Source organism: Pteropus vampyrus, unplaced genomic scaffold, assembly GCF_000151845.1.
Source record: "Pteropus vampyrus isolate Shadow unplaced genomic scaffold, Pvam_2.0 Scaffold101, whole genome shotgun sequence".
NCBI lineage: Eukaryota > Metazoa > Chordata > Mammalia > Chiroptera > Pteropodidae > Pteropus > Pteropus vampyrus.
Window position 1 is genome coordinate 5,101,883 of NW_011888882.1, and position 14,591 is coordinate 5,116,473.

The 14,591-nt window shown below is 39.6% G+C and overlaps 1 protein-coding gene and 1 non-coding gene across 5 annotated transcripts in view; one reads left to right on the forward strand and one right to left on the reverse strand.

The window, feature by feature from the left end:
- Positions 1-4,047: 4,047 nt before the first annotated feature.
- Positions 4,048-4,174, reverse strand: LOC111742796. The gene has a single exon (XR_002781481.1). It is a non-coding gene; the product is annotated as a small nucleolar RNA SNORA25 (small nucleolar RNA).
- A 7,735-nt stretch (positions 4,175-11,909) lies between these two features.
- The window catches only part of CDK19 (cyclin dependent kinase 19), a 127,116-nt gene continuing 124,434 nt past the window's right edge, over positions 11,910-14,591 (forward strand). For 2 of the 4 annotated variants that reach the window (XM_023533386.1, XM_011364820.2), the window contains exon 1: positions 11,911-12,223. Coding sequence is in view for 2 of the 4 variants with exons in the window: in XM_011364820.2 (XP_011363122.1) it covers positions 12,096-12,223 (128 nt within the window). In the remaining 2 variants the exon portion in view is untranslated. Of the gene's footprint in view, positions 12,224-14,591 lie in introns of all 4 variants that reach the window. The other 2 variants (XM_011364823.2, XM_011364821.2) reach the window with 2 other exon arrangements.

A 14,591-nucleotide genomic window follows, 5' to 3' on the forward strand; every position in this document is an offset into this window, starting at 1 on the left:
AAGCAAGACCTCAGGATTCTCTAGGTTGTATATAGTCACTGTACACAGTTGCATTAGTTGATTATTTTGTTGGCAAATTTATAAATGCTATACATCTTCAATTTCATAGTTTCGATATAGTAACTACCAGGATCACTGCGGTGTTAACACATTCTGAAAACTTGTTGCTCAAAGTGTGGTTCGTGAGCACCACCTGGGTGCGGTTACAGATGCACTCTTAGGCCCCTCACCAGCCCTACTGAATCATAATCTGCATTTTTCATAAGATCCCAAGGTGGTTCATTTGCTCATTAATGTTTGAGAAGCACTGCCCTCGAAAAATGCTTTGAATAAGTTGCAGTTACTGTTGATGACTCTAGCAGTAATAAAATTTGGAGGCCATTTGTGACAACATAGGTGGATCTTGAGAGTATTATGCTGAGTGAAATAAGTTGGACAGAAAAGGACAAAAACCATATTGATTGGAGTATAAAACAAAAAGTAACAAAGTAACAAACAAAAATAAACTCATAGACACAGACAACCCAATTGTGGTTACCAGAACGGGGAGAGAAGCTGGGTAAAGGGAGTCAAATATATAGTAATGAAAGGAGACTTTGGGTAGTGAGCATGCAGTAGAGTATACAGATAGCTAATTATAATGTTGTACACCTGAAATTTATATACAATTTCATTAACCAATGTTATGTCAATAAATTTAATTTAAAAAATTTTGAAGACAGTATAATACAAGAGAAAGGATGATTTTAAGAATCAGAATCTGAGGTCTACTTCTAAATAATAGGATAGCCTTCAACAAATCACTTAACATTTCTGAATGTAGGATCTTATTTCACAAGATTGTTAAAGGAATAAAAAGAGATAATGTAAAAAGGTGTCTATGACATGCCTACCACATAGGAGGTAAGCAGTAAATGTTAGCTTACTTTCCTTTTTCATGTCTTGCCTAAAGAGAATAGTGAAAATAACTTTCCATCTATCATTTAAGTGTATACAAACAGTGTTTTCATAAAGCCATGAGAAATGTTAGGTATTAAAATAATTACCAGTTGTTCATGAATAGGTAAGATATAAATTATAAAATTTTCCATAAAGAATGAAATACAGTTTGTAAGAGACACATACAAAAAAAATTTAAGTTAAAACAGAAGTTAAAATCATTGAAAATTGAATAGGAAAAACTCCTACCACAAAGCCCATCACAGTTACTGTAGGCAACACTGAAATGTAACACTGAGTTTCCTAATCAGCAAAGCAAAAAGGAAAACTCAGTAAATTACATAAGGAAATTATTCCAGAGACAAATTCCTTAGTATTAAAGTTCAAAAGGAATGTGCTGTGTGAGTCCTTGTCCAAAGAGCATCAAACAATTTAATGGAATATATTTTAATGGTGCAACTGAAAAGCGGTTGCGATAACAAAAATGTTACTTTTTTAAAGGGTCTTTGGCTTTTATACTCACAGACTAAATATATAGATGGAATACAGGACGATTTTTCTCTTCTTCCTTAATTCCTAAAAACCAGCACAGGCTAAAAGAAAATTTCTTAATAAGCTCTCTAGAAATGGATTATTTTTAATTCTTACAAAACTTAATTTACACAGAGGAATATTTTATGTTTCAGTTATGTGCATGGTAAAACTTCAGCCAGAATTCTTCTAACCTAATTCTTCTAAGGAAGGCCTGTAGACAAGTAGAAGAAAATTTTCTTTTGTACCTATGAATTGGGACCAACTCCACCAGCCTATAAATATTATCAACTTACTCGTTCCCAGTAAAATAAATAAAGGTATATAAGAACCTTTAAACTTAAGCCAGTTGATTTAAAATGAAAATACTAGCATAGAATTCCTATTAATTTCCTAACAATTTGAAACAAAAATGTATGATCAGAAATGTTTAGGAGATATCTTAAATAAAAAATATTTTGGCAAATTATCCAGTCTATGTACTGTTGTGTTTTTTAAATTTTTTCTCTACAATATAAATGGACATCGCTCCCTATTAATAGAAACTAGAGTTACACTACTTTTTTTAAACTGCTGCAGCATAACGCTCTGAAGGGATTTGTAATTGCAAAACCAGCTCAAAATTGTCCTATCCTGTTTCTAACGAGATACTGAGTTGTTTTTCAGAGACAACAGACCAAAAACGCAAGTCATGCAGCAAAAACATGGGCAGAGAGAATTCTGACCTCCAGCTGCACCTGGAATCAAAGTCTCACCGCCCCCCATCTCCTGCCCTCCGCCCTAGACAAAACCAAAAAATTGGGACATAACCAGAACATAACACTGGAACTCTTTCAGAAGTTAAGAGAGTGTTTGTTGTGCAGGAAGATCTAGTGTTGAAGCCCCTTACTATAAATGACCAAGTTCTCAGGTCTTCCAATTAAAACTTGATCTGCCAGCACTTCAGCATACCTGTTCCCCACTATCCCCTTTCAAACCCTGCCCTGAACCCTGGATAGAGGAGACTGATTTGGGCCCTCTCCTGGTCTTGTTTGGCTGGCTCTTGAAATAAACTCTTTTCTTGTTGCATACTTGATACTTTTATAGTTGGTCTTATTTGTGCGTTGAGCATAGGAACTTGGGTTAGATGACAAGTATAATGTAGGGAGGAGGCAAGAGAATTAAAATGTTAATCAAGCTACATTCAGAAACAGCAATATGCTGATCAGCCCTGCAAGCAGGCCTAGAGGATACCTTCAGAACAAAAGATTTCTACTGGGATTGCTAACAACCCATTTCCCCACACCTGTGAAAGGGGAAACAGGAACAATAGTCTTTAAGTGGCTGCCCTACACAAAATCATTCATTCCCTAAGGCTAAAACCATAGGGAACAGTATGGATTAAAGGCTGGGAACTGCCAGCAGGCCTTCCTCACTGTATGCCATATCAAAGGAAATGGAAACTAAAGAATGATATATAAACTGAATTCCCTGAACACTCAGGGTCCCTCTCACTCTCTGCTTCTGGGAGGAGACCACATTCTGTCTGTGGAGTGTTACCTCTTTTCTAATAAACTTTTCTTTTGACTCTAACTTTGGCGTGTGTGTTGAATTCTCTCTACACTCTCCACCAAAGGACCCTCTTCTTCTCTTGGTCTCCCCCTAACTCAGGGAAATTTGCCCTGTCCTACATCAAATATGCTATTATTTATTTAACCAATATTTAAAGTTTCTTTTTAAATCATAAAAACCATAGTCATGTTCATCTTTATATTTATATCTTTGCACATGTGCCCGATTAAGAGTTCTCAAAAGTGGAAGTGTTAGGTCAAAGGGGATATATATTTAAAATTTTAAATTCCTATTGCTAGACTGCATTCATGAAGGATTATATCAATTTACCTTCCTCCTGAAAATGTATAACACTGTCTAATTTCCACGTCTTTAATAAAAATCAAGCAGCAATCATCAAAAATTTGTCAATCCAAGAGGTGAAAAGTAATTCTGAAATTATTTTGGGTTGTGCTCTCAAAAGGAAGGGAGTGAGGGAAGCAGGATGAAGTGTGTGTGGGGGGGGAAGGGGGGCGGGGAAGTTAAGTCAGGTTGTGGACTCAGCTAGAGATGAGCTTCTCCCTGATCTCAAGGGAAGCTCAGGGGTATGACTTGCACCACAAAGGTACTGCCTTGAGGCAAGGGTGCCAGCTTTTCCGATCACAATATAATTTGGTCATTGGCTATGAGCTGCCTCTGGGAGGGGTTAAGTATCTTCTCCCATGAAACAATTCCCTTTGTCTACACTCTAAAGAAAGGATAGCTGTGAACTTTTAGCCACCGACACTGACAGCAGCTCCAATACTTTAGGGAATATTGGTGGGTATAGTGACTTGAGTAGTGTCTCTTCAAATTAATGTTTGCCCAGAACTTTCGAATGTGACCTTATTTGAAATTAGGGTCTTTGTAGGTGTAATTAGCTAAGATGAGGTTGATGGGGTTCAGGACATATTACCCCAAAATATGGAATCTTGGCATAGTGAATTTTTTTTTAAACTTAGGAGATATATATATATTTATTTCCCACATTACTGATATGTAGTTAAATCTTATATCTCCTCAGGAAAACATAGTACTATTGAGTGACTATTATATCCTATGGAGAACTTCAATCTTTGGTCACGGAGTTAAGAGCTTCTGGTTTTCATCCCACAAGCTCTCTTTGAAATGACCTAGGCATAGTGAATATTTTAAGCCAAAAGACTTTGAGAAAACAGAAGCAGGGAGGTATTTCTGACCAGCCTCCTCCTCCCCCAAGACATCCCAACGGGTCATAAAACTCATGTTTGAGGTGTTCTCTCTATACCTGGGGGAAGGGAACATGCTTATCTCTACAGACAAAGGGAAGCTGAGAAGAATATGAACAAACAGGACTTGCTAAGTTTTCCCTTTTACTTATTCTTCAACTTATCATATTCCTCTATAACTGTCCACTCTTAATCAAAGCTAGCATAAAGATATTCAGGTCTGTTTCTATGGGTCGTCATTTCCTTATGAAGTTCTCCTGGGTCACATAAAAGTTATTTTCAGACCTACCTAGGGGCTCTGAGAGGGTCAATGAAAACTTTTTCCTCCTTTACAAGGTTATACTAGGTTATACTAAATCCAATAGCTAGTATCCTTATAAGAAGAAGTGAGCACACAGAGATACACACAGAGAAGGCCAAGTGAAGATAAAGGCAGAGACTGGAGTTATGCTGCCACAAGCCAAGGAATCCCTGGGGCCACCAGAAGCTAGAAGAACCATCTGTGGGAATATGGCCCTACTGATAACCTCAATTTCAAACTTCTAGCATCCAGACTGTGAAAATAAATTTCTGTTGTTTTAAGGTACCTAGTATGCGGTATTTTATTACAGCAGTTCTAGAGAATTTATAAAGTGGGGCACTAGCTATTTACCACAGTAGTTCTTAAAAATATGGTCCCTGGACTCCTAGGTATTGATAACACCCTTTCTAGGAGTCTACAAGGTTAAAACTATTTTCATAATAATATTAAGATGTTATTTGTCCCTTCCTTTCCCTCTTTTTTTACTGCATTGACATTTGCACTAATGGTGCAAAAGAAATCAATGGTGGGTAAAATTGCTGGTATTTCAGCATGTATGAGAGAGACAGTGGCACCAAACCGTACTTGTCATCGTATTCATGAACACCATAAACTCGCCATAAAGAAAATACCAGTTACATATAGGGATATCCTCAATAAAGCAGAAAAATTATTAGCTTTATTAAATCTTGACCCTAGAGGACATATCTTTTTAGTATTCTGTGGGACAAAATGGAAGTAAGCATAAAGCACTTCTGCGGCCTACTGAAGTGTAATGGTTGTCTTGAGGAAAGCACAATCACTGGAATTGTGAGCTTTACCAGCCACTTTTTTTCCATCGGCCATCAGTTTTACCTGAAAGAATGCCTGAAAAACTACGATTATTCAGACTGGGTTTTTGGCATTTTCTTAGAAATGAATGAAGTGACAGTGTTACTTCAAGGAAAAGAGCTTATGGTATTTGTTGCCCATGATAACAGTTGAGTTTTCAAGCAAAAATCAGTATTTTGAAAAACTTACTTAACACTATGAGCTTGATATCTTCACAATGCTTAAATCTTTCCTGATGAGATCTGTGGTGATATTAGCAAATATGATTTTTTTGATAATGGAATATGTCAACATTTGGAAGATTCATATAATTTAGTGAAACATTTTTCAAATGACTAATGTATGATGTTACAAATATGTAACTCCATAGTGAGACCAATCATTTAAAGTTGAATGTAGACCAATAGATTTTTAGGTTATAGAATATAAAAACTTCATTGCTATTGGTTTCAGATTCTACATTGAAATTATCCTTTAATAAACTACCACTTGTTGAATTTTGATATAGTATTGGAGAATAATAACTCTATAATTATCTGAAAGGGCTATTAAAATACCCCTCCCTTTTTTTTTTTAACTATGCATATACCTGTGTGATGCTAGATTTTCTTCATAACAAAACATAATCGACCAAACAAAACATAACTAAAATAACATTATAACAGAAGACATGCAGAAGCAGATATGGAAATCTACCTGGATTCTATTAATCCAGATATAGAGATTTATAAACATGTAAGACAATGGCATTCTTTTCATTAATTTTATTTTTGTTTTGGAAAACAGTTTTTAACTATAACCGTGTGAGAATATTTATTATTTTTGAAGAATTAATAAAACTACTTTAAAATTATTAGTTGCTATTTCTAATACACTATCTTGGAAGAAAGACATATAAACACAATATGCATAGACAAGGAAAATGTAAAGAAATCTTAAGAGTGTTGCTAACATCAATGAGGGGCACTCAATCTAGTCTAGGGGAGGTAAGAGAAGACTTCTTAAAGGAGATGATCCTGAGCTGAATCTTAAACCATGGGAAAACAACTTGGTAAACCTCTTCTTCCCTGACCTAGATTAGACTTTGATAAGACAAATTTTATCTCCATATTCAAATTTGACTTCCACATAGCTTATAAACTAGTTATGACCAAGGACATTAGCATTAAAAAATAGTCACGATGTTGCTTATTACTACTTTCACATAGCATTGAACCTGATTTGCAAGATTTGCAGCTCAGTTCTCTTCATGACTAATCCACTGGAAGCTGGGCACACCCACCTTTCCTTTTGACATGAACAAACTGTTGAAATCATCAATTTTTTTCTTTCATTGCAATTTTTACCAGTGTCAAATAAACTCAGTTTTTTAATGGTCAAATTAAACTTTTCAAATTCCTTACTGGCATGTGATTAGGCCTTATTAACTTCTGCATAGTAGCCTTTATTTGATTATTGCTTAAAACCCAGGGCAGGCTGCATTCTGGTGTCAGGGAACCATTTGTGCTATACTGGAGCTAAGAAGTTTAAGAATGAAAGGATGACTGGTAAAGTTCTATTTGTGGACTTTTCATTTCTTTTTCTCTTTGTTTTTCTGAAAACATAGCAAGTCAAAAAGATAAGTAAGGTTCCTTGTAGTCTTGCTTCTACTTGGAAGGAATTTGATTTTTTTCTTCCCTGAATGAAAAAAAAATGTCCCCCAGCTCTCTTTGAAATAAGCACGTGCTCAATAGTGGGACAGACAAACCCACTTTGCTGCTGTTTTGTAACACATTGTATTTACTGTATATTTGAGGACATCCTGTATTTTCCCATACATGATCTACTAAAAATGACAATAAAAAGAACAAAAAGATCTTGTAATCTGTCTACAGAGAATATTAGGTTAATTTTTAAGGATCAGATTCATTCGCCATTATATGTTTTTATCATTAGAGAAATATGACTAAAAGATGAAGAGGAAGTATTCTAATAACATTCTTATAGTTAGACCTCCTTTATGAAAATAAAAATATAAATAAGAAAGCCCAGTCTGGGAATGCCAAAGATTCCCTCTCGTTTTCACTGAATGAGGTGTGAGATGAGGACAAGGACTATTTTCTTATCCTTTTCAGATGGCCCATCATTCAGAGATAGAGTCAAACCTTGGGTACTGTCCTGGGTTGAATAGTGTTCCCCCCAAATTCATGTCTACCTAGAAACTGAGAGTGTGATCTTACTTGGAAACAAGTTCTTTGTAGATGTTACAGTAAGGTTATACTGGATTAGAGTGAGACTTAAATCCAATATGACTGATATCCTTTTAAGAAGAGGGGAATTTGGACATAGACACAGATGGAAGATGGCAATGTGAAGACAGAGGCAGAGACTGGTATTATGCTGTCTCATGCCAAGGCATGCCAAGGATTATTAGCAAGCACCAGAAGCTAAGAGACAGGCATGGAACAGATTCTTCCTCTCAGTCTCCAGAAGGAACCAACCTTGCCTATTCTTGATTTCAGACTTCTGGCCTCCAGGGCTGTGAGAGAATAAATTCTTATTGTTTTAAGCCACCCAGTTTGTTCATTTTTTTTTTTTTTTTTTACAACAGTCCTAGGAAACTGACACAGGTATCAAACTCTTATACCCTATTAGCAGCAGGTGGGCATGCCTCCCTTAGTTTGGCCTGCATCCTTATCTAGCAGGGAGAGCGAGCTAATTCTTAATCCCATTGCCTCCCATTCTTCTCTCTCAGCTTCCCTGACACGACTCTGTACTGAAGAGACCAGAATCTGTTTCCCCAATAGTCTTTGAGCTTAGATCATCCTTATTAAAAGGAACTTTGTTCTCAGACTTTTTAATCAATGTTTTGTCTGAATATGCCTCCCAGAAGAGTAACAGGAATTTACATGGCAGTTAATACTCTGAAATATAATTGGCCAGAAAACTGTTGCTGGTTAAGTGGAAAGAGCAAAGGCAAAGAAGTCCTCTTGTAAGTACTGAGACAATGAACACCTCAATGGCAGTGGCCATTATGAAATACATTCTCTGTATTTCAAGTCTTAGAGACTTGAGGTTAAATACTATCACTGACTCACTATAATGTTACACAAATTATCCTCCTGGAGCTTCAGTTTTCTTATTTGTAAAATGGAGATAATATACACCTTTCTCATAAGGCCATTTTAACGATCATATTAGCTAACAATATAAAATGCCTAGGATTCAATAAATGCTAGCTTTTATTTTCACTTCAATTACTAGTCCTCTTGGAGCTCCATATTTTAGCCCCAATATTTCCATCAGCTCTTTTCCCTCAATATATGAAAAGTTCCTTCTTCTCTTATTAGAAACAATCCTCAGTATATAACTTTTATTTATTTTTTCTTTTTTTAAAATTTCTTTCAGTATGTAACCTTTAATTATATCATTATATACCTGTAGGGAATACCACAAATTGGGCTCCTGGGGAAGCAGATTCTGAGACAGAGATTAACATGTATCAGTTTATTACAGAGAGTTAATAAACCGGGAACAATACCTATGGAAGGGAAAAGAAGAAAGTAGGATGGGGGAGATTAAGGACTTGGTCTGCAATGCATTCTCAGTGATGGCCTCAGCCAGCCTCACAGGAAATTCTGAAGATAGGATGACCTATCAGAGTTGTTCTAAAGTGGGGTGAGTGGTCTGGGCCTTTAAATCCCTGCACTGATCAGCCATTGGATATAGGTTACTCTAGGCAAATGGCATGACCTAGGCAAGGTGGCTCTTCAGATTCCTGAATAGGGCTGACAGCTAAAGGCTGTCCGAAGCAACACTTCCAGCAGCTTTGAGGGTAGAGAGTGGAAGATACATCCTTTAATTCTAAAGGGTGATCTAGGAGGCACAGCACCACATCCACCACGAGGAGTATAATTGTACGATACTATTATGTAATTTTGATAGATGTTGGCAAGATCAAAATCTAATGTATACATTGCTATATATACTTCTACGGGCAATATGGAAGAGTGTCTGCTTCCTCGTATCCTTGGTAATAGAGGATATGGTCAAACTTTTTTATTTTTTTAGTTAAGCATTTCATAATCTATACTGGATTTTGTCCACTTTCTATTTACTCCCAAGTACATATTAAGACCTGGCTCTACAATTTACTAGATGTCTCAGTTTGTTCCTACGTAAAATACGAATAATACATTAGACCTTCTAGGGATATTCTGAGGATATAATGAATTTGAAACCCCCTATTTAAAAATAGCAACCAACTAAAAAATATTCTCCGCACCCCCACCATTATACACTGATGATTTCCAAATTAAGACTTCTTATTGGCAAGTAAAAATATTCATCTGCTTACTTGTTATTTCAATCTTGATGCCCCACGGACACTTCAAATTCAGCATGTCCCAGCCAAACTCATCGTTTTTGTCTTAAAAATTGCTCCTATTCTTTTATTTCTTATTTTATGTTGAAGTTAAAAACCTCAAAATTATCTTGGATTATTCTCTCTCCCTTAACCCCATGTTTAATTAATCACCAGGTTCTGTTGAATTTGATTCATAAATTAATTCTGGTATCTGCCTTTTTCTTAAAATCAGCATTGCCACTCCACGGTTCAGATCTCTGTATTTTACAAGTATTAATTAATGTAATAGCTTTTTCACGGTACTCACCTTCCTCCCATCTATCTCAAACACTGTTGTCTGAAGGATTTTTGAATACACAACACTGATTGCATTACTCCTTAGCTCAAAAGTCTTTAATGGCTTCCTATTATCTACAGAATGATGAAATCTAAAACTTCTGCTTGACACAGACGTCATAATTTGACGTCTGCTTATCCATCCAGTCTCTTTTTAGCCATCCTTTCCCTGCCTTAATCTGCACTATTCAAGCTAGTTGCATTTTTCAGAATATATCACGTTTTCTCATGGTATATGCACATGCTGGTTCTGCCTGAAAAAATATCCTGCTCCCTATTTCCCCATTTGTTTTCCAAATAAGTTCTTTAAATTTTGACTCAAATCTACCTCCTTTGTTAAGTCTAGCCTGAGTACTCTAGCAGTCCTCCTAGTCTACCATTGCTCATTGTACCCAAAGTTTATTTTTGTTTGCATGTTTATTTCTTCATTGGGTTTTAGCTCCCTGATGGAAAAACACTAATTTTCATCGGGTATCTCCAGCACTTATCAAAGTGCCTGGCAATAAGAGAAACTCAGATACTCTAAATTGACTCAAGATCTGAGGAAGTTTCCCAGTAAACTTACTATTGTTACTACAATAGTAATAAACGATCCTCCCACTTCCTCCCTCTAGTTTTCCAGGTTTTCTTCCAAAACCAGGCGGACACTATTCACTTTCCTTACCACTTCGGGTAGAATGGACCATATCCTCCTTTGTGTTTTCACTGAATATGGTACATAAGTCCTATCCTGGCACCAATCGTCTTTAAGATTGCATCCTAAGCATCTGACACATTATGCCTGCAATAACGAGATGAATCAATGTTCATCTTGATTAAGGAGACTTTCTTAAACATTCCGGGAGAATATCACCATTACGTATACACCGTAAAAAACCCTTACAATCCAACCAACCCGACTGTTTTTTAAACGCTGCAACCACCAAGCACTTTAATTGTCCTTAGACGGCCAACACTTGGCTAGGGGAATCGCATACGCTCGGAGGAGATCATGAATAGAGGGCCAAGAAAAAGATGATTGGCTTTTAGGGTTCAGAAGTTACATGTTCTCCCTCAGACCGATGCTAGAAACCGCTGAATGTTGAGCTTTTGAAATAGTTTTTGCAACGTCAAGAAAAAAAGATTACCCTATCAGGAAGAACCGAGCACATTCAATTACCAATCAAGAGCGGGAAAGAAGCCAAAACCCGGGGATACCCATGCACCAACGAGAACATCATTCTCTAGTCTCCGCCAATGAGCGAAAGGGCCGGAGGCGGGGCAACGGGCTGACCAATTGCTACAAAAAACAATCTGCAGTACAACTATCCTAACCACAGTCTTCGCCTCTTAAACCACTAGAGCTGACTCCTGAGCAAGGCGCTTGTTAAATGTTTTCCACTGTCCTTGTTCGGAGATAATTATAGTGAAGTACCTTCCTGACACCAGGACAAGGGCCTTCTTTCCACCAGCTCCTACAGACTCGCAGAAAGCACACAACAACTTCGCGCTTTCTACCTTCACAGGAACTGGCATTCCCTCGCTGAGGGGGAGGGCGGCTCCAGTGCGCAGGCGTGCATACCTTGTGGGGGGCGAGGCTGTAGAGACCCAAGGCAACCTGGGAGCTGTATTTCTCTTCCCGGTGTAACGCAACCGCTTCTGGGACAGTCGGAACTACATTTCCCAGGAACCTCCGCGACATCGGGGCGGGAGTGCTGGTTCGTTAATGAGCTCGAGGAAGCCGTGGCGCGGCCCACCAGGTTCCAAAACAAGGAAATGAAGAGGGGAGGCGGGACTGGGGGTGTCTGCGGGAGCCGTCGCCGCCGCCGCCGCCGCCGCGGAGGAGGAGGAGGAGGAGGAGGAGGTGGTGGAGGAGGTGGATGCCGCGGCCGCCGAGGAGTCCCTTACTGAAGGCGGATCGCGGGGCGGCGGGCGGCGCGCGCGCGCCCGAGAGGCGGCTGTTGGAGAAGTGGAGCCGCGGTCGCGGGGGGAGGAGGAGGAGGGACTGAGCGGCGGCGGCCCCCGCGTCCCAGTGCCTCTATGGGGGAAGCAGACAATGGATTATGATTTCAAGGCGAAGCTGGCGGCCGAGCGGGAGCGGGTGGAGGATTTGTTTGAGTACGAAGGGTGCAAAGTGGGACGCGGCACCTACGGGCACGTCTACAAAGCGAGGCGGAAAGATGGGTAAGAGCAGGGGCGGGGGAGTAGGCTCGCTCGGGTCCTCGCCCTGCCCGCCACCGCGCGGGATGGGTGGGTCGGAGCCCGGCCGGGCCGTGCCCGAGGGGCGAGGCGGAGGTGGTCGCGGGGCCCCGTCCTGGGGCAGCCTCTGAGGGACGCGGGTCCTGCCCGCACGCCGCGTGGCCGCTTCGCGCCCCTAGGGCGAACTCCCGCGGCACAGCTTAGTCGGGGGGCGTCGGTCCCGTCCCGGAGGACGCCGTCCGCGTGCTTGGAGGCTGGCGACGGGACTGGAGTTGGGACCTCGGTTAGAGGTGGAGTTTGGGGGGTCTGTACTCTTGAGTAGACGCGGAGGGCTGGGAGAGCTCCGCCGAGGAGTTGCTGCTCGGCCCTAGGCTGGTGACGGTCGATGTGGAACTTCCAATCGGCTGAGCGCCTCCCCGGGGGCGGCGGTTTGAAACCTTGCCGAGGAGCCTGTCGGGCGGCCGAGCGCTGGGGTCCCAGCCAGCCTCTTGGATCTGACCCCATGGTCACCTCCGCCCTTGGGGCCAGCCAGCCTGTTAGCCCCTCAGCGCAGTCCCTCCAGCCCTTGTCGGATACTCAGCGATTTCTCGACCTCCTCCTTGCTCGCCCCGATTTCGCATTCTCACATTCTGAATTCCGCACCTTCCTTCGAATGTAAGACCTCCTGAGGGACTAACCGCGTTTTGCCCGCAGAACTTCAGAGTTCGTCCAGTTCTCTGGTAATTCATTTACTTGCCTTGGTTATCTTATGCCTTCCATTCCATCTTCTGCCAAATGAGTGCGTGCAGGGGTTTATCGAGCACCTAGATTATCCAGAACGGAATGCGGAGTGATAACAGAACTGGGCCCGAACCTTTGTTTTCCTGAGAGCTGAGGGAACCCCTTAGGAAGCTTTTACTGACTGCTCTCCCAGGAGAAGGCGAGCTGCATAATATATTGAGAACGCCTCTCTTTCGAAGGGCAGAAGGGCTCGCACTGCAGGACAGGTGGAACCAGCTTCCTGTTTCTGAACGGTAGGTTTACCAGTCATCACTTCACTGCCCATCCTGGCAGGAATTCCCCTCTCCCAGAGTGAGGACGCCTGGGAACTTATGCCCGTCCTTAGACTTTAAAGACCGTCAGACTATATGGAAGAAAGTTTTTAGGATCTTAGCGGAACATTTCGGATAAAAATATCAGCCACAATGACATTAGTTAAGTTTGAAGTTCTGCTCATCGCTCTGCGCACCCTGTTTTAATTGATATGGTTGATTTTTGAACTCTAGGACCAAAGTAGGTAGGGGTGTGTGTGTATGTGTGTGCTAACTTCATACAGAGAACCAAAGAGCAAAACTTTATAAATTGTTTTATCATAAAACGTGAAAATTGCAAGGTACTATACAAATGTAAATGATTGTTATTGCAAGTAATTTTTTCTCATAACTGAATGGACCCCATAATATTCAGTTGTTTGTAAACTTTTCTCATAATTCTTTTAGCTAATTGCCAGGTGCCCTTGCACGAGTATCTTGGAATGTGAGGTGATATGATTAACTTATATTTGTTTTTGGAATATTCACTCTACTTGTTATGCTGGTGTTCCTGTGGCAGTCTTAATCAGATAAATTTGGGGAAAGCACATCTAGTTTTTCTAATTGGACAAAACAAATCAGACATACTGTTTTTCATACTCATGCGAACTTTGTAATATACTTGATTTGGAATTTTTAAAATGTATTTAATTTTTTTGTTAAAATAGCTTCCTTTTAGCTGGCAACTTTTGAGAAAAGTTAAAAATTCTGCTTCTGAAATGTATTTGAATAGCACGGGCTACAGCAAAACCAGATAATTTAATTCCTGCTTCTATTTGTTCTTTTTAAATACTTCCCCCTCTAATAAAGTTCTTGATTTGAACACTTCCTTCTTGAGTGAAATTTGTTTGCCTAGAGTTAATAAAGCTGTTTTGGAAAGATCAGTTTGTGTATCTTCAAAATATGCTTTTAAAAAAAACTTAGGACCTGAAAACATGAGTTTAAATCAGTATATTACATGTAAGAAAAATCAGCATAAAGATTTTTTTCTTAGATGAAGGTCTGGTTGATATTTGAGGCTTTACAGTAAACACATTTCTTGTGGGTTGGTAGTGGGATTAGTTTGATAATTGATAGCAGCAATTTGAAAGAACAAAAAGTGTTTAGAGATGGTTCTAAACTAATACAATTTGCGTAGTAAAGGATTTTACACTCTGATCATGGTAAATTATAGTTCTTTCCAGAATTTATTTTGGTTAACTCAGAAAAATGTGCAATACTATTTTAGGGAGCAAGAAAATCACATGAGTAGCTAAAAAAATTATTCTGGTATTTATAGTGTA